Source organism: Podarcis raffonei, chromosome 12 (genome assembly GCF_027172205.1).
Source record: "Podarcis raffonei isolate rPodRaf1 chromosome 12, rPodRaf1.pri, whole genome shotgun sequence".
NCBI classification, from domain to species: Eukaryota; Metazoa; Chordata; class Lepidosauria; order Squamata; family Lacertidae; genus Podarcis; species Podarcis raffonei.
The window spans coordinates 13392515-13412926 of record NC_070613.1 but is presented as its reverse complement, the minus strand read 5'-3'; the positions used below and the strand labels follow the sequence as shown (position 1 = coordinate 13412926).

General features: G+C 40.4%; 1 protein-coding gene across 3 annotated transcripts in view; it reads left to right on the top strand.

The window, feature by feature from the left end:
* Positions 1 to 20412, top strand: part of PTPRN2 (protein tyrosine phosphatase receptor type N2) — a 608972-nt gene that overhangs the window by 543343 nt on the left and 45217 nt on the right. For all 3 annotated transcript variants that reach the window (XM_053409492.1, XM_053409491.1, XM_053409490.1), the window contains 2 exons: positions 12964 to 13111; positions 14509 to 14582. In XM_053409492.1, the coding sequence (XP_053265467.1) occupies positions 12964 to 13111; positions 14509 to 14582 (222 nt within the window). The remainder of the gene's footprint in view (positions 1 to 12963; positions 13112 to 14508; positions 14583 to 20412) is intronic.

Sequence of the window (20412 nt, the reverse complement as noted above, 5' to 3'; positions counted from 1 at the left end):
AGTAAACAATCATCTTTCATTGCATGCCGGGATATCTGAATTGTTATAGCAACCAGTTAATACGCATGCTTGTCCAAGAAATATATGGATTTCAAAATGGGCAACTTGATTTAAATCAATCTACGCTGATTGGGCTCTAATCCTTAACTACGATGTCCCTGTGTAAATGGAGCATGAGGATTGTTTAAATGAAATTACTCCATTCTTCTTCAGCAGCAATCTTGTCATAATGAGATTCCAGTACCAGTGATTACTCAAGGATGATGTAAATTTTGCTTTTATTTTATTTTATTTTTTGGTTTTTTTTATTGGTTCCTTTGATCCACAAGCAAGGGAAAATAACCTCTCTTTTTGTTCTGAGAGGTGATTTCTGTGTCTGTATGCGTGGTTTTCATTGTCAGATGAAAGGCTGTGCAAAAGTGAAAAGAGTTAGGTATTATCCCCCTTTGACAAATGTCCCCTCTCTTTTGTTGAAGGTTTATTTCAGACAAAGTAATTGCAGGGATAAAACTTCATTGCATAACTTGGATTATTTTTAAGGTCTAAGAGACATCAGGAATAATAAATTAGGAGCCCTTTTGTGCACATTTCAGACATGTTCTCGGTGTACCGTGCTCACCAATAATAGCTATTAATCTCTAAATCAGGATTATAAATTGCTTACCTACTTAACAGTATCTACATAGTGTAAGAAAGAGCTTTTACACTATTTCATTTTTAAGTATGTAGTTTTGCTGCTGCTCTCTCTTACGCCCCCTTTAAAAATATGTATACCTGATGCCGTTCTCTTTGAACTGTTAACAATGGTTAGAATGAAATGTAATTTTCAGGTGTTCCAAAGGGAAGTGGGTGAAACAAAGCCCTGCATCTCAGTCCCTACCAGGTTGTATCCAGTAATTTCGTTTGGATTTCACTTGAGCACCTTTGGCAGCTGCAAAGTGTAAGAAAGGAGATTAGCAAGTGTTTGTCTGACACACACTGATCCCAGCACCTGCTGATTGGATTGAAATAATCCTTTTACATGTTGCAAAACTCTATTATTGGAGCATTACGAAAAGCAGAGCCAGCAACGGCCACTGCATAACAAGTATATTAATTTAAGTAAATAGAACATAGGTTGCCATTTAGTGTAAACATTTCATTGTGTCATTTAGTCTGGAACGTAGCATAGAATTGTCTTCAGGTACAAAAAAAAAATGTGATTCCTAGGAGGAGCCAAGGACTCTTTTTTTAAAAAGAAAAGGTTACACAGCAATATAGTGCTTTATATAATTCTGATTCAATTAATATGTAATGTGTCCTCATTTAATTTTGGATAATTAATATGCTTTCCAAATTGTACTCCTTATTTGAAAGTGTCTAATAGTTAAGGAGAAGGAGCTCTTTTTGTGCGTGCTGTGGTTAAAAAATAATAATCCTTCATCAAGTAGTGTTGTAATAAGGCTTAACAGACTTTGAAGAGAGCTTTTCACTGTTGCTGCCAGTGTCCCAATATGTTTTTTGTGGTACTCTGGTATATCGACTAGCATACCCCACTGTGGTATTGTATCAACTGGTCCAAAAAATTTTGAGACTGAATCTTAAAAGTGGTCAGATGCTGTTGTTGACCTCTGAGTATCTCAAGTTACAGGGAACCAGGCAGAGGGCCTTTTCGGTAGTGGCACCCTCCCTGGGGAACGCCCTCCCACCAGATGTCAAAGAGAACAACAACTATCAGACTTTTAGAAGACATCTGAAGGCAGCCCAGTTTAGGGAAGCTTTTAATGTTTGATGTATTACAGTATTTTAATATTTTGTTGGAAGCCGCCCAGAATGGCTGGGGAAGCCCAGCCAGATGGGCGGGGTATAAATAATAAATTATTATTATTATTATTATTATTATTATTATTAGAGACAACAGAGTGTGTTAGCAGCACCAAAGTGACCTCCTTGGAGTGCAAGCCCGGGCAGTGTGCATGGAGGTCCTGTACAACAAGACCCTCCTCTCAGCCTTGCTGATGTGGTCCAAAGGAAAGCAGAACAATACGTTTGGCACCAGCTTGGTTGCAGGAGTTGCCAGAAGGAGACTTACAAGACAGCATCCAACCATCTCCACTCCAGACTCGTGCAGTGTTTACTCAGTAGCCTTTTCTTCTCCCAAAGATATCCCACAAAGCAGCAGAGGTTTTAGATCAGAGTTTTCCTTCTCCTAGATGGGCTCCCTTCCCAGGTTGACAAGCCCCGCCTGCCCCTCACTTCCCTCGACAACACAGGCAGAAACCACCTTGACTATTGGACCCATTATTGGTCCTGTCTGCTCAATCCACCAGAGCCTGTCTTCTCATGCAGAGGAAGTCCGTAATTCACTAAGTGTTTGAGACCCATTGGCTACCCTCACCTGGTTTAGCCAGCCAGGTGAAGCCATTTCCAGGGTGCTGCCACTGTCACATTCTGAAAGCCACAGGTGAGAGCTGAGTGCAGAGTCGGGGACCAAAGGTGGACAAACTACCCCAGAAGGACCCCACCAGAGGGACCTCTATGACCCCATACAGTAATGCAGTGCACTATCAAAAGGAAGAAGATATAAACACATTGGATTATATCGTACAGGCATTATTTTTCCAGATAGGGAGGAGGAAACCAGCCATCAGTATCTGGCGCTTTTCAGAGAGCAGATAATTAAAACAATGTGCTGTCGTACAAAACATTTTCCTCTGTGACCTCGCTGGAAACAGTTTTTAGTGCTTTTAATGTATTCTGTAGAGGGGTCAGGAAATCTCATAGGAAAGGCATGAATTGCAGAAAGAGGGAGGGTTTTATTCTGTTTGCATGAAATACATACATTATATGGTGAAAGGCAACTGACACTTTATGACAAAAGTGTTAATTTACTGAATTTGCCTCTGGGGGATGAGTTCATCCGTGAGATGCAGGAGATGAGCTAATGGGTCTCAGTTTTAATTCTGTTTAATAGTGGTTTTTTTCAACCCAACTCCTGCTCTGAGACACATCAAGCCCAATAAAAATTGCTGCCCCCTCCCATCTTAATTGGTTAGAAAGCAGAAGTATTGCATAGCAGCAATGGGGAGTTGAGTTTTGCATTTCCTAAGGAGTCTATCGTGTAATAAGTACATTTGTCTTAGCAATTGCTACAAGCTCTGTATGACCTATTACAGCTTCATGTGATCTCAGCAACATCAGTACCTAAGTCCCCCTATCTCAGAATTGGAGGCAGTAGATCTTTTCTTGCATCATGAGTGGAAGGGGAGGGATAGAAAGTTCAGCAACTGACAAGTGCATTGAGCAATCTGGCTCACTTCTTAGAAGCCTGTTTTCAGTGGAAGCCACATATAAAAGCCATTCATATTTGCAATTCCAGCATGTAATTTGTTGACTAGGCCCACTAGTTGTGATACTAATAAAATGGAACAATTTAAGGTGGTAACCTGCTTCAATGGAGATTGCTCTCTTGCAGTTATTCAAGTGGGTACATGGCAGCTAAAAGTATTCATTTCTAATGTGTCTTGTTCCCCACAGGTTTTTTCAGTGCTTCGTATTTCTGATGTGATAAAATGTGGTTTTGGTTTCTCCTTTGACTCTTTGGTTTGGTTTGCTGGAGAAAAAAGCAGTTACTTCTTCCAGTCAGTACTACAGGCAGATGGAAATTGAGGGGCTTGCAAGAGAAAATGTTCTTTCCGAAGAAGAAGCCTCTAGCTTTGTTTACAGCTGCAGTACATCACTTAATGCGGCAAAGGTCTCTCCTTTGCAGCTTTAAACAAAACCAGGGCTGTTCTGCATGTCACATCAAGCCATGGTTTAAAACAAATGATAGCTTGATGTGAACCAGCAGCATGCTGAGCAACACAGCCTTGCCAAACTGTAGACAAAACAAGGAAGGGGTTATGATGTACGAACCTGGACTTGTGCTTTGTCTCCAAACAAAAACCTCAAGTCGTAACCAAAGTTTGTTCTTGGCTTACCAAACATGCTTTGTTTTCCTCAACCCAAAACCATGAGCCGAGGTCCAGATGACAGGTCCAACCAGACTCTGGCTTGTTTTGCCCCATGGAGCAGACACTGATCATTCACATTAATCCCTAGTGCTTTTAAAAGAACAACGAGAATGGTCTAGTGGAACGTGTGAAATGATCCCATGATAGGATTCCTTCTTTCCAGGAGTGCATATAAGCCACGCAAATGAGCCTCCATGTCTTCCCCACTCCATCCTCCTATCCTGGTTGCTGCTAAAGAGGAGCTTCAGAGATGGACTCTTTAGAGAGCAACATTATGAAGTAGATCACGGAGGCTCCTGTATAGTGAAGTTGGATCTTTTCCAGGGTGGATCCAGTTAACAGGGTTGTCTACTTGCAACTTACGTGGGTGGCCTGTTCTGACTAGCTGGGTGTGTAATTACAGCTATCGCATAAGGTTTAGAAAAACTTGCCCTGAGCCATGGTTAGCTGTGCTGACCAATCTCTGAATAAGGTTTGGCTCACTTGAGATGTCTTCAGATGTACCAGTTCTTTAAAAGCACAAACCACCATTAAGAATTAAAAGGTCGTGGTTTCGCCATTGGACCAGTACTCTCTCAAAACCTCCTTTCAATTGGCAAAAAAAATATATTAATGAATTCATGTATGTATGATGCTAATATCTGTATTTTATGCTACACACACACACACACACACACACACACACACACACACACCATAAGCACACAAGATGTGCTGCATTAACCTAAGTGTTACCTAGTTTCATACAAGATTGCTACAACAATGTTTGCCTATAAATCAAGACTTAAGATTTCTAGTGCATCCTTACCTTAATTGTAATTTTCCATTTGGGGGTGATCTGGCTGTCTGAATTATAAATCAAGAGAGTTCTAAGCAAATTGGGGGGAAATGGTATTCCATGACTTAAGAGGATGTGCACAAGATGTGGATGTGGTTTTGGTACGGACTTGGTGAGAGTTTTATATTCATGTCTTACTTTATTGATTGTAGAGTTCATATAAAATTTATGTAATTCATGCTAGGCCAAGGGGTGGGGGTATGCATTTAGTTATTCTTTCAGACGTCTGCTCCAACAGTCTGTCCAGGACTAAACAATAGTGTACAATTAATTATCTTAAAAAGCCCAGGAAGCTACCACATTCCATTAATCAGCAGAAGTATGCAGTAACTAAAAAAAGAAAAACCCACTAGGTAGCTCCATATACCAGCAAAACCCATAATATTTACATGAATGAGCCTTATGACACTGTGACAGTCCAGCTCTAGTATAAGCATATATACTCCAAACTGTGAGCATGTTCCTGAAGCTACATAGCAGAAGGTGTGATGTAGTAATTAGCATATTGGCCAGGATCCAGGGATACCTGGATTTAAATCCACACTTGGCTATGAAGCTCAGTGACCAGTCACCATCTCTTAGCTTTGCTACAGAGTTCATGTGAGGATAAAACAGACTGGGGGGAACCTTGGCTTCCTTGGGAGAAGGGTAGCATAAAAACAGCATAAATAAAATGTCAGGTAAATTTAACTGCAGCAAGACACTGTACAAGAGTACAACTGGAAAAGCTCTGTCTTCCAGTGTTCGTAGGAAAGACTATGTTCCTTTCAAGTACACTGAGGTTAAGATTTACAAGTTAAATGCCAGCATCTTGGGTAGCTCCTCAAAGCCAGCTAATGCAAGCAGAAGAGAATTGGTGTTACCGACATACCTGTAAAAGTTGTGGTGCTATACAGTTTTCAAGTACAGTCTCGTGTAAAGTGCATTGCAGCTCTGCTGAAGGGGTCAAACAGCATGGGCAACATAGGAAATTCCCTTACTACAACTGGTAGCAACTGTCCAGGGTTTTACCTGGAGATGCTAGGGATTAAACCCAGTGTTGGAAAACACACTGGGGTAGCCTGCAAACCCCTGGAACTCCGAGCGTCCTCCGATGTGCGCAGCACTGGAAAAGGCATCTCCCTTCTTCTCCAGGGCGCCCAGCGACATATATCAGCTTGGTTGCTGTTGTTTAGTCATTTAGTCATGTCCGACTCTTTGTGACCCCATGGACCAGAGCACGCCAGGCACTCCTGTCTTCCACTGCCTCCCGCAGTTTGGTCAGGCTCATGTTTGTAGCTTCGAGAATACTGTCCAACCATCTCGTCCTCTGTCGTCCCCTTCTCCTTGTGCCCTCCATTTTTCCCAGCATCAGGGTCTTTTCCAGGGAGTCTTCTCTTCTCATGAGGTGGCCAAAGTATTGGAGCCTCAGCTTCACGATCTGTCCTTCCAGTGAGCACTCAGGGCTGATTTCCTTCAGAATGGATAGGTTTGATCTTCTTGCAGTCCATGGGACTCTCAAGAGTCTCCTCCAGCACCTTAATTCAAAAGCATCAATTCTTCGGCGATCAGCCTTCTTTATGGTCCAGCTCTCACTTCCATACTTGGTATGGAATCTCTCACTTCCATACTTGGTATGGAATCTTTGGTATGGAATCTCTCACTTCCATACTTGGTATGGAATCTTTCACACTAAAAGCTTGGTATATGCACACTAATCTTTTGGCTTAACACAGCAAGAAGCTTGAGGCATTGTTGAGCGAAACTACTATTTATTTCCACACTATGTACAGACAAAGGCATAATGGCATCTGTTCTCGCCAGCTCTCAGAGAACAACCAAAGTGAAAGTACATTACAAAGTACATACAGTAGAAGAGAGATAAGGCTGTCTTCCATTCCCATAGTCTTCTCAGACACGTCCCAGACAGGCATGTGATTTATAACAATCTCACCTGCAGCATCGGACTGCATGAAATACTAACACCCGGAACGTGTTCTGTGCAAAGCATATTCTCTGCCACTGAGCCTAGCAGCTCATCATTTCTCCAACCTCTTAACCTTAAATATGACAGTATTGAAGGGTGAACAGTTCTACATCCGCCAACTTAATGTGAAGTGGTGGAAACTGGTGTTTGAGCAAAATCTGGCACCTAGGTAAGATTCTAGGAACAAGTTTTATAAGAACGTTAGACAAGCCCTGGTGGAGCCAACCAGTGGCCTATGTAGTCTAGCATTCTGCTCTCACAGTGGTAAGCCAAAATCATAAACAAAAGCAGCTTCCTGCTCATGACCCCATACTGCTGGTATTTAGTGACATACTGCCTCCAATATTGCAGGCCTCAAATACAGATCAAGCCCACGTTATACAAATCTTTAACATTAATTACCGGTATGTTTCCGTTCCTATTAGCAGGGCTTTAAGCTTCAGTTGACCTAACAATAGCACATCTCTTCCTTGAATGGGTGTACTATTCACATTTAAAGTACGTATTTTGGTACCAAGGACAGCTCCCCTCTTAACAGGAGGAAGCTGCTTTCTTTGGCTGAGACAAGAGCTTCCCCAGCGATGGAAGTGTCTGTATTGGGAATATAGTAAGAAGTACACCAAACAAGAAATTTCTCGTGAGTGTGGGGGTTTGGCAGTGCACTAGCTGGTTTTGCACAGCAGTTATGCCTCCTGTTCTGGTCCTCCTTACAACCATTTGGAAATGAAAAATAGGGACTGACATAGTCCCTGTGTGGTCTGAAGATGCCAGACTTGCTAAATCTGCTGGCCTGACACTTCTGTTTGGAAATATTTTTAGGATCTTCATATAAGGGCAAGGGGTGCCTTAGCAGCTTTGCTATGCCCCGATTTCAACAATATGCAAGTAAATTGAGACAAATTTCTTCCAAATGCCATAATGGGAATTGAAGTTGGATTTGTTTCAAGAGCTTTGCAGAATAGCAGGGGCTACAGAAGTTGCAGTTTCTCACTGAGGGATACCCTAAAAGCAGGTATCTTGGGGGATTATTACCTTGCTTATTAAAATAGGGAAGCTTTTATAATGGTAGCCACCATTTTGCAAGGTGCTCTGTGGAAAAGCTTTTGTATTGATATCAGTACAAATGAACCTGGAAACATGGATTGTGGCATCATGCTTTGCTGGGTAGGTTTCAGTTGATATAGGTCTGCTAAGTTTACCAATGCCAAGGTTTCCCAGAAGACAAGTTTTTGTCTACCGAATCTAGTTTAGGGGTTACCTATGCTTAGAGAAGCATAAATTAAAATGTGTGATTTAGATGGGAAAGTTACATGTCATCTCGATTACTATTTTTTAATGGCGCTTGACGAATGTTTTTATGTTGCCTTCAACTTTATTTTAGTCTTCAGTTTATGTTCAGCATGGTGCCTTGTTATTGTTTGCCTTTTTAGGAGCATAACAGCTATGCACATTCCCCCCCCCCAGCACACTGTATAAACAAAGCAAAATTCTGATGAAGACTGGTTAATCTTAAATCACTTCTGTATGCCTATTTCCAGTGTTACTCATAACCAGAATTTAGGGGAAAGCAGGTATGATTTTCTCCATTCTAAAAAATCAACTCCTTGAAAAACGTGAGTTGTTGGAGATGGGGAAACGCTGAAGTTGTTAGCAGGTCTAGACTGTAGCAATTTAGCCAGACAGGCTTATCACATGAAAAATGTGAGTAAACCTTACCACTTGGATCAGGACCCCACAACTTAGCACATAGGAGAATTTAGGCCAGGAAGAAAAATACAGTGTAGTTGAAACAGCTGGCCAAGCAACCATGTAGTTGTGGTAAGATGGTTGCCTGTATTCATCTTGCTAAGGACACAGCCAGGTTCTCGCAGAGGTGTCATCATGTCTTCTTAAAATGATTTCAGGTAAAAAAAATGGATAAAGTTTATACAATGGGATTTCATCACATTTTCATGGAGAGTATTCCATAACTGCTGTGCATAACAAGTTAAATCCCACATATTGCCTGGTTGGGTTGAGCAAGGCCCTCATGTGAAACCCTGCAGAGTGCAAATTCTACTGTCTTAGATGGACCAATGATCTGACTCGGTAGAAGGCAGCTTTCTGTGTCCCAAAGTAGCTGTTTTGCATGCACAAAATGATCCACAGAGTTGCCATACTCAAGGGCTGCTTTGTTTCTGCAGTAGTTGCACAGGGAGGAGAATTTTCAGCAGGTGGAACTTTGGCTACCATTGCAGTACTAAGCTGGTTTCAAAGGGAGATCCAGGTGTTTTCACAAAGCTCCATTTGTAGTTATGCAGGGTTCTGTAGTTATGAAGGCTTACTGGGCCACTGAAAATCAGATGAAGTTTGAGCTTTGAAGATACAGCTCCCCCCCCCCCGCCCCCAATCCCTGAAAGGATTGTTGTATAATCTTTGGAAAACTATTTTATGAGGTGTCTCTTTTATGTGTGCCAAATGCCTTTTAATCTAATGGGATAATCCTTTCACATCAAAATAATACAGTACCACAGAACATTGGAAAGACCAAAGACATAGGTGACACTGTGGTTTTCAAGTACCAGCATTTTCTCACTGCCTCCATCAAAACAAATCTTATAATCCAAAATATCTCAGTGGCAATAAATGTGTACTCCTCTCACAGTTTTCCCACTTCTGCAAATGCCTCTATTTTTAGCTTGACTGCCCTTGGCAGATACGATTTCCATAAACCAGCTTGCAAATGTGCATGAATGTTTTGCAGAAAATTAGACTATACTTCAGGCGGCATTTTCACACAAACAAATGCATGTTTTGATTTGTAAGGAAGATCAGCATTGATACTGTTCACTGTACAATTAGAAGGATGGCATCACAATTTTACTAAACTGGTAGAAAGGAAAGGAAAAAAGCCTAATGTATTCATTATCACCTCCATTTCTGGGAGATAGAAGGAGCGACTTCATAGGCTGCTATCTTGGCGTTTTTATTTGTAAGTTGCCCTGGGCTGCTTTGGAAGGAAGACTAGGGTAGAAATTTAATAATAAATAAGTTCAAGTGAAATAAGTGAACCTTTTTAGTAAAAATGTGTTAGTCAGTGGAATGTCAATGGAAGCATAGAAATTGCTAAGTTGAGTCAAACCAATGGTCTACTAACAGTCTTAGTGAAAAGTTCAGGGTATGTTGGAAATATGCACCTCCGGTTATTTTGCCTATCATGGCTAATAGATTGCTACAGAGAGGTTCCCCATGGATATCACAGCATCTGTTGTGATTTGTGTTCATGGGCTTATTATGCATAAAATAAAGTAGCAATACAGCGGTACCTTGGTTCTTAAACTTAATCCGTTCCGGAAGTCTGTTCCAAAACCAAAGCGTTCCAAAACTAAGTCATGCTTTCCCATAGAAAATAATGCAAAATGGATTAATCCGTTCCAGACTTTGAAAAACAACCCCTAGAACAGCAATTTAACATGAATTTTAGCATCTAACGAGACCATTGATCCATAAAATGAAAGCATAAACAATGTACTGCAGTCACACAATCAATCAATCAGGCAGTAGCTGAACAGAGTTCCACACAGTCACAAAAACAAAACAAAAAAGCCACAAAAACAAAAACACAAAATAAATAGCAAAAACAGACAGACCTCAGCGTAACACTCAAAACGGATGTGTGTCACTCAAATCGGGAGCGTAACACTCAAAACAGAGCCCGTTTGGCTTCCAAAAAAGTTCGCAAACCGGAACACTTATTTCCGGGTTTGTAGTGTTTGGGTTCCAAGTTGTTTGAGTACCAAGGCGTTTGAGAACCCAGGTATCACTGTAGTTATATTGGCTGCTTATCAGATTTAATGGATGACTCTTCTTCATAAGTATCAAGTCTTGCATATCCTTTCTGTGCCTGCTCCAGTTCTTCAGTGTCCTTTCTGAAGATGCAGCTAGGCTGGAATTATTTATATTTATGAAATTCTTCTGAAGTTTGAAGTATTTTATTCCTTTTAGTAATTAATCAGGATATGCAGGAAGAAGATACAAATAAATTTGTAGTGGGATGACATGATCTCAAAGTCAAAAAAGTGGGTTCCCCCCCGCCTATTGCCAAACTGCCAGGAATTAATTAGTTTGATGTAGCGTTATGTGGTCAGAAATTGCATGAGGACTTGTTGAATTGTGTGCAAAGTCTTAAGATGCACACACAAAATTAATATCCCGGGACAATATTTATCATGAAAAAGGCCAATAAATGTCATACTTTTGGGACCCTTAATGACTACTGTAAACAAAACAAGAAATGTGACAAGTTCTGTTATCTTTTGCACCTCAAAAAAACAGAAAACCTTTTTTCATTAACAATATAAGCCTACAGTTTGTCATGCTGGATTTTTAAAAAAAATATGCATTTAACAACTATCTCCTACCTTTCTTTTATAATATATATTATTTATTTTTGTTAATTTGAATTCTCTGAATCTACCCCCTACCCTTTGTAATATATAAGTGAATTAAACAAGAGTATGCATGCATCACAGTCTTGGTAATACTTATCTGGAAACTTTGAAAGGACTATTGAAAATTACAGAAGAATTTGATTTGAATTGGAGTCTGTCTGGTTTAGGAGAAGAGTAAGCATATTATATAAAAGTGCATTGTGTTGCTCCAAGCTAGGACCAGCCTGTTCTTCACACGGGACGCCTACAGTGTGATCTTCCCTTCAGTTAGTTTTGCTTTGTCTTGCCATTCTTGTGCTACTTCCTTGTTTTATCGCCTCCTACCCTGATGCTGTTAATTATCAGTCCTCCCCCCGCCACCCCGCCACATTTAACACCATGACTAATTTGGCCCTGGACTTCTTTTTGCCCTGCCACTGGCCCCTGGGAGAACTTGCTGCTTACCACAGAATTGGCGCAAACGCCAATTGGACTTTCTCCAGATTTACATTTGCTCTGATTTAGCACTAAAGAGCAAGTTTTCTGGGGGTGGGGGAGCAGCAGGACAGAAGTAAAAACCTCTGACTCATGCCTAGACAGCAGAAAACCGCATGGATCAATGCTTTCTAGGCATGAGACAAGAGGATGTGTACACAGACGTTGGGGAAACCAGAGAATCAAATCAACTTTGTTCCTGTTTTCTTCACTTTGACTCTAATGTCAGAAGTCCAGCTACATGGGTCTTGTGGCTCAGGTGGAACTCATGAATTGCAGCACGTGGCTGAACAGCAGATTAGCTTGATTCTTATTTCACAGCCCTGCCCTGCCCTATTTTGGCTCAGCGGTATCATAACCTGCTTTTGCAGGGATCCAGCAGCTTTTGAAACTTCTTTCAGCTTTAAAACTAGTTTTCTATGCTGTTTTGAGAAACTCGGGTTCCATAAGGGTTTGACTGATAAAGCCTTAAACGGCTCAGGACTGCCTCTCTCCGTATAAACCGACCTGGGCTCTGAGGCCTTTCTTCATGTGACAACACGCGAACGGGCCTTTTCTTTAGTGGCTCCCTGTTTGTGTAATGCTCTTGTCAGGGCACCTTCATTATATATATTTTAGGCACCAGGCGAAAACATTCCTCTTCAACCAGGCCTTTGGCTATTCTTCAACCTTGTGGGAGGTGGTTGGTTACTGTTTTGTTGTTTATGCTTATTTCTGCTTTTATCTTGTGAACCACCCTGAGTTCTGTTGATGAAGGGCAGTTTATAAGTCAAATAAATAAATAAATAAATGATAGATAGATAGATAGATAGATAGATAGATAGATAGATAGATATGATAGATAGATAGATATGATAGATATAGATAGATAGATAGATAGATAGATAGATAGATATAGATAGATAGATATGATAGATAGATAGATAGATAGATAGATAGATAGATAGATAGATAGATGATAGATAAGAAGCAAGCCCCTGGTCAGACAGCCGTAGTCAAGCAGTTCTTGAATTTGAGCCAAAGTGTTTTAGTCAGGCATTGGCAAACTCGGACCTCCAGATGTCTGAGACTACAATTCCCATCATCCCTGACCACTGGTCCTGTTAGCTAGGGATGATGGGAATTGTAGTCCCAAACATCTGGAGGGCCAGAGTTTGCCTATGCCTGGTTTTAGTTCTCTCTAGTCCATTCAGATGTTAATTAGAATAGCAGAGTGTTGAGTGTATAAATAACACTACCTCTGATGATATTTTCTCATTTCAGTCCTATATGGAAGACCACTTGAAGAACAAGAATCGCCTGGAGAAAGAATGGGAAGCACTTTGTGCTTATCAGGCTGAGCCCAACGCAGCTACCATTGCACATAGGGAAGGAAACGCCCAGAAGAACCGCTCACAAGATGTGGTAGCGTGTATGTACAGTTTAAGCTGGATTCATTACTTAATTGCTTTCCCCTTTGCCTGTTGCTGCAATTAGAGGAGGAAATGTGTCGAAAGAACTGTTATCAGCCACTCTGTGCAAGGAACAGTTAATATTTCTGTGGCCCACCTTGTTGTCTTGCCGTGTGCTTCAGACTTCTCATGGTGGATGCTTCTGCTGCTGCTTCCAAAGTATGCTTTGCACTACTTCCCAGCATGTTGGGCAAAAAAATTCCAGGCATTTCAGGGGGTTGGACCCTCACGGTCCCTTCCAACTCTACAATTCTATGATAACAGCAAGTGCCGTTTTGCGTAAATGACATTTCATTTCGATATCCTCATGGTGCGGTTTTCACGCATGGCTTTTGGACACAAATACCTTTATCCAAAAGTGCACGATGCTCTTGGCTTGTAGTTAGAACTGTTAGACCCAGTCAAGTGTATAAGCACCTGTTGGTTTTGAGAGATGAGCTTACAAGGCAGTTGGGCCTAGGGTGGAAAGTGGAGCCGAGAGTAGCCATGGCATAAATGTGTTTTGAAGGCTTTTTGTGCTATTCATGCACAACCAAAAGCAGCACATCCCTATTCCATGTACTTGCTTATTCTGGTAGCTGTATCAAACATTCAGTATTGTACATCAGACTGAATGCACGTGGCTGTACCATGAGATCGACGCTATTTATTAAATTTAATCAGCTACCCTACATATGAACTTGGGGTGGAAATCCCTTTAATATAAACCTGTTATTATTGGCAACAGTCTTTAAGTATTGTCGTGCTCATACAGAGAAGGAATACGGAAAGGTTTGGCATCACTAATGCCCTTCCTAAGGGCTACTGAACCTGAAGCACAGTCTATATTAAACATTGTTGTGTGTTTTTAAGTGAACTTGTTAAGACACCAAACCATTTTACTATTTATGTGGTGAGGTTTATACACTGCTTCATAAATAAAAAAAACTGCTAAGCTGTTTACATAAAATGATATAAAATAGTCATTTGAAAATACTGATAAAATCAAACATTGAAAACGTTGCGTTAAAATGTATCAAGCTATAAATAAAATCAGTAGTTCTCTTTTCAAAAAAATATATGATAGACTTATGTAAATAAAAACATTTTTTTTTAAGCAGAGACTGAAAACAATACAGCACAGACACCTGCCTAATTGCAATTATTCCTCAACATAGCAAGTTCCATTTCAAGAATACTTTTTATATGGTTCTTAACCATTTAAATCAGTCTTTTGGAAATGTCTATATTTAGAAGCAAGTATGCAGAAAAAATAGGCTGAATAGTAGTGGTCTGTTCAGAAATTCTCTTTGAAAGATCTCTTTTAACATAAATATGAATGAATACTGATTTAACTTTTTTTATTTAAAAAAATCAGATGATCATTGCAGGATATGTTTGAAAGCTGAAAACAGTCATGACAACTCGGACTACATCAACGCCAGTCCTATTGTAAGTATGAAACAAAAAAAATACTACTTTGCCTTTTTGAAACTAAAATGTTAGTTCTGATGGAAGAAAAAGGTTGATTGTGATGCAAGTCATAATATCAATTTATTGAGTCCACATGGCGACATCCCTCCAATATTCCTCTTCCTGTGACTTTCTGACCAGCAGTTTGCCTGCTTCTGATAGCAGCTATGTACAATGGGTGTTCTTCAAATCTCTCAGTAGTTGTATTAATTATTTGGCTAAGAATACTACAGTGTGAGAGTTTAGATAAATGGGGAGTTTCTGGGTGGGAGAGTAAATACTTGCCCAGCTCCCTGCAATAGGTTTCAGTAAAACTCCTTATATCTTGGGACATAGTGATTGTTCTTACTGTTCATTATCATTCCCATAGTTGTGGGAAGAATTGCTTTTCCCCAGTGACAAAATATTGTTGGTAAGGTACAGCGTATGCCCTCTGAAACTGCATCTATCTTGAGGAAAGACATTGGGATCACCTTAAAGCCAAGTAACCATTTTGTATTTATTGTACGGCAAAATTGTGTGCCCTGATAATTTAGACTGGCAAAATTTGTGACATTGCAGGAAGTGAAATGAAGCAGAATCAGAACTTTGTTTTGTTTTCCTTTCCTTTCAGAGTTCACAAAGGGTAACTGAAATCTAGTTCCATTTCTCACATCTCAGTCCAAATTCTTCCAGTCATTACAGCTTCACACAAATCAAACTGTGTTTGGCCAAAATAGATGTTTCAATGTGGCTTCACTGTGTGTCACACAAGCTGTCTCACAGTCCTTGGTAGTTTCCAAGAGCAAAGTATGCTATAGGGTAACATCAGAATATTTTAAAATTCTGCTTCATTCTTGCTTGATGTGTCTTTATTGACAGGAACAAATAGCTTTTTAATGCTATGATTGTCTGGTAATTTTACTGGTTCCATATTTAAAATGTGTTAACTATTTTCATGATATTGAAGGTAATGTTATTTTCTAAGTGCAACATTAGTAGTAAGCTTCAAGTCCTCAGTGGAGAACTTGCTCCTGTTAACTTTCATACTGATGGGCTAAAAACATCTCTTGTTTGTTTTGAGAACCTAACCCTAGTCTAGCCAAGAACGGATAGGAAAGGCTAATGAAACGTAGCAGATGTGTGGAGACCTGAAATAACAGTGGTTTGATCTTCTTCACCAACTACAATCTTTTTAAATTCAAAATAAATAAATGAAGTGGTTCAAAATTTAATAGCTTCCAGCAATTACCCTGCCAATAAAATGGCATATTTGATGCCACGAAGCCTTTGGATGTGAGGTGAGAATTGCCCTGTATTCCAAACGGAAAATTAATAATGCTAGAGCTATAAACTATGAATTGGACCAGAAAGTTTTTTTTATTTCCACTCCCCTCCCTTCGGCATGTGAGGGGCTTGATGAAGCCGGAGTGTAATATAAAGCAATTACATTCAGGCCTTGGAAAGGGAGGCTTCCAGGGGTGTGTGTATAGTTGTGTGTTTCCAGCTCCAGGGTCAGTGGTCCAGCCTCCAGCTGGGGCTCACTCAACCTTGGCTTGAGTCTAAATGAGTAAAGCAATACATGCTGGGGGAGCCCTTCTTTGCACCAGACAATGCGTTGGCCACCTGCCCACATGTTTCTTTCTCGAAACTGCTTAGCAGCCCCCCTCCCTGCCCCCACTTTCCCATCCCTCCCAATACGTTGTGAAAACCCAGGGTTTTTTGTGTGGTTTTTTTTTACACTTAATGCGCTCAAAAAGCAACAAGGAGAGAAATCTGCAAAAAGATCTGATGAAATATCTTGTTGATCGTTGTTGTTTTCAATTACTATTCCAATGCGAGGATGCTTAGAGATTCCTTGGAATAAAACTGAGCTGGAAGTCCTCTTTCCTGTTCTCTGAAATAACATAAAATACCGAGGTAATAACTCTGCTGCCAGCGGTTGAATGAAAAGCTTGCAATTACAGCACAAGGAGACCCTGACTGTGCAGAATAAAACTATGATAATTACATCTGTCATATTTGTACTTTGTCCTCATTAAATTCCAAGGAAATCATCCAGTAGTAAATAATGTGCAATCTTTGTTTTTAAATCAGAGGTCATGAAAAGTAAATGGGAATTCTGTTTTTCCCTCTTGGGGCGTTGGAAAGGGGGGAGCCCATCAACTACATTAACAAAAACAAAATAGTACCTACCTTTCAGCTTGCTTATTACTGAAGCCACCAGACTGAGGAATGTGATTAACATGACAGTCTGCTCAAACACAGCATACAAATTTTTATCAGTGAGAATAGATTCTGAAATTTGTAATGACATTCAAAACCATATTTATTTAAAGAGGGATTTTTTTAAAAGGTGGGGTTTTTTAAAAGAAAGAAAGAAAGGCATGTGCCAGTCATAATAATTATATGTTCTAATATACTATTAATATATTAGTCATAATTTTATCATCTCCTGTATCATTTTTATTTTTAACAGAGGAAAGAGGTGATTCACTAGTATTATACCTGCTGAAAGTCGTGTGTGTGGTGGTTTTAAATATATTGGAAACAAAACTGCCTCCGAGCTTGCCTGTAGTTTTAAAGAAAATTAATTTCATAGAGCTTTTGGTTTTATGTGTTGGTTTTATGCACATTAAGTTTAACCATGCATTTAAAATAAGTATGCAGGAAGTCAGGATAAATTGAACAGCCAACACACATGCAGAAATGAACTTAGCTGGTTCTTAGCCACAAATATTGCATTACTCAAAGCCAAAGAACTAAATAAAAGAATTCTGAATTGTATGTCGTGTCGGCACAATAACTGGGAAAATACAGATCTAAATTGGCATGAAGCTAGTTCAGTTTAAGTGGAGTCACACAGAACAGATACATTGTTTGAATAAGATTTCATCACAATAAATAATGGCATAATATCAAATCTTTTCTTATTATTCCCTTGGTAAGCGGTGGAGCATTGTTTTTATTCATATCTAGATTTTTTTTTAGTGCAGAAGCATATGCGTGAAGTTTGTTAAAACAGAAGGATAAAATAACACTGTCTCTAAATATAAAAAAAGTTGAATCTTTTACACATTAGCATTTTTAGCATTTACTTGGGGGCAGCATAAATATGCAAAAAGAATTGACATACATATTTTACAAATTCAGATAGAATTGATTATAGCAATGTATTTGTATTCAGTGTGGTGTTCTCTAGTTTAGGAATTGTCAATCAATTTTAATTTGGGGACAGGCAGGGAGAGCGCTTAGATGACTTGGAATTAAAACATCTAGAGGTGGTTTGATCTGATCCCCTGCAGGAGTTCTCTTCTGATAAGTTGGAACGAGGCAAATGGTTCTTTTGGGCGTCTTTCGATTATTCCTTCTTCCTCGTATGATACCAGAATCAGAGCTGTTAATTTTGCTTTGGTTCAAGTGATCCTTAGTCACATGTATTATCATGGGAACTCTGGATATGTGGTAGGCTAGCTCTCTTCCTGGCTTGCTGGAGCAGCTGTGAAAAATGATAATTTTGTGAGAAGCAGAATATATGTAATTATACATTTTTTAAAAAAATAGTCAGACTCTACCAACTATATCTGTGTAAGTTTTTTTTAAAAAAAATATAGTCTAAACTTCCTAAACCTTTGCAGATCAAAAAAGGTTGATATTTGTCCTAATGAGCCAATTATTTGCTGTCTTATTCTCTAAAATGAACTTTGTGACCGTTTCCGATTTATCTATCTGTAGTGATAATTTCTGAGTGTACAGGAAGAAGCTGTGCTTTGATGTTCAAGACGTTTTAGCACAACATACAGATTTCATTTAACAACACTTCTCCATTGTTTCTGTGCTCAGAATATCTAGATGCCCTCAGGGATTGTTCAGAAACTTTACTCTTAAGCAGCCTAAACATTTTGTGCTAAGCTTTTATTGGTTGATGTTTCCAGCTGGGTTATATTAGTTAACGTGAATTTGAGCAAATTGATCTCAGTGGTGCTAAGATCCCGAATGACCTTCAGTGGTTCAAAGGATTTGGCTGAAAGGTTTATTCTGGCATCAGGATAATGTTCCAGCTTGTGCCTTTGCTCCACTGCCAGGACTTGACTCTGGTCTTTGGTCTGATGGTACTGCTGCTTTTTGACTCTTATCTCAGGACTTCCTTCGTCCATGCCCCACCAGCGTAGAATGAGGCATGGCTGAGACAAATGTGACTGACTACCCAGGGCATTCACTGCCTGTCAAGTTTACCCTTTCATGTTTTTATCCTGCCCTTTTCTCCAGGGCAACACACATAGGATTTCCCTCAAGTCGCTTTTATGGATGAGTTGGTTTTGAACCTGAATCTCCCCAGGCCCAACTCAGTACAGTGGTATCTTGGGTTACAGATGCTTCAGGTTACATACTCCACTAACCCAGAAATACTACCTTGGGTTAAGAACTTTGCTTCAGGATGGGAACAGAAATCGTGCTGTGGCGGCGGGAGGCCCCATTAGCTAAAGTGGTACCTCAGGTTAAGAACAGTTTCAAGTTAAGAACGGACCTCCAGAACGAATTAAGTTCTTAACCCAAGGTACCACTGTACTTTCCCCACTCCTAATGGTTTGTAAGTGGGGCAGCAACTTCTTACTACACTGACTCAGCAAAAGGAGGAGGAGGAGGAGGAGGAGGAGGAGGAGGAGGAGGAGGAGGAGGAGGAAGAAGAAGAAGAAGAAGAAGAAGAAGAAGAAGAAGAAGAAGAAGAAGAAGAAAGCAAGCAAGCAAGCAGCAGCAGCAGCAAGAGGTCTTGACTAACCTTTATTGACTTGGAACCTACTCTAGTCACGCATCATCATCATTTTTAATTTGTATACCATCTTTCTATCTTGCAATACTCAAGGCGGTTTACAAGCTGAAGAAACAAAAAATGTACATCTTATACCAATCTAATGCGCTAAAAAAAGTGATAATAAAACAAAACTTTAAAATAAGCAACCTACATCAAAAAAGTAACATCAACAATTATTAGAATAGTATAAAATAATAACATATAATAGTTAAACAGAAATCCACTCAACAGTTACAATAAATAATTTCTAAACTATAGCCAATAAAACAACGGCAAGCCACAGTACATAAAACATTACAATACACATTGAGAAGCAGGGGGTAGAGCAAGGCAGGTGGAAGGAGGCCTTGCCTGATGGAGTGTCGCCCCTCACAGTTCTTCCTCCAGGCACAGCTTCCTTATGAGGAGTCCCAGGGCCAGGGGATGGGGCAAGGCAGGTGGAAGGAGGCCTTGCCTGATGGAGTGTCGCCCCTCACAGTTCTTCCTCCAGGCACAGCTTCCTTATGAGGAGTCCCAGGGCCAGGGGATGGGGCAAGGCAGGTGGAAGGAGGCCTTGCCTGATGGAGTGTCGCCCCTCACAGTTCTTCCTCCAGGCACAGCTTCCTTATGAGGAGTCCCAGGGCAAGGGGATGAGGCAAGGCAGGTGGAAAGAGGCCTTGCCTGATGGAGTCTCTCCCCTCACAGTCCCCTTGCATAACTTTAAGGCAAGCTTAGCATAAACACACCAGTTCCCGGAGAGGAGATTGTGGCCGCTTTACTTCTCCTGCGATTCTGCTGCGAGCTAAGCCATGGTTTGGCTTAGCATGTCATCTGAAGCTGGGCTTGTGGCAAACCGTGAGCTGTAACCAAGGTTTGCTCTTAGGTTTTCAGCTCATGGTTTGTCAGTGCAGCAGGAGGAGGACCAGAGGTGAACTTCCCTGTACCATTTGTGAACCATCTTCCTGAGCAACCTGAAACCTTTCTCAGAACTTGCTTCTCGCCTGCTTGCCTACCCTGGTATCAGCCAGATCGGATCTT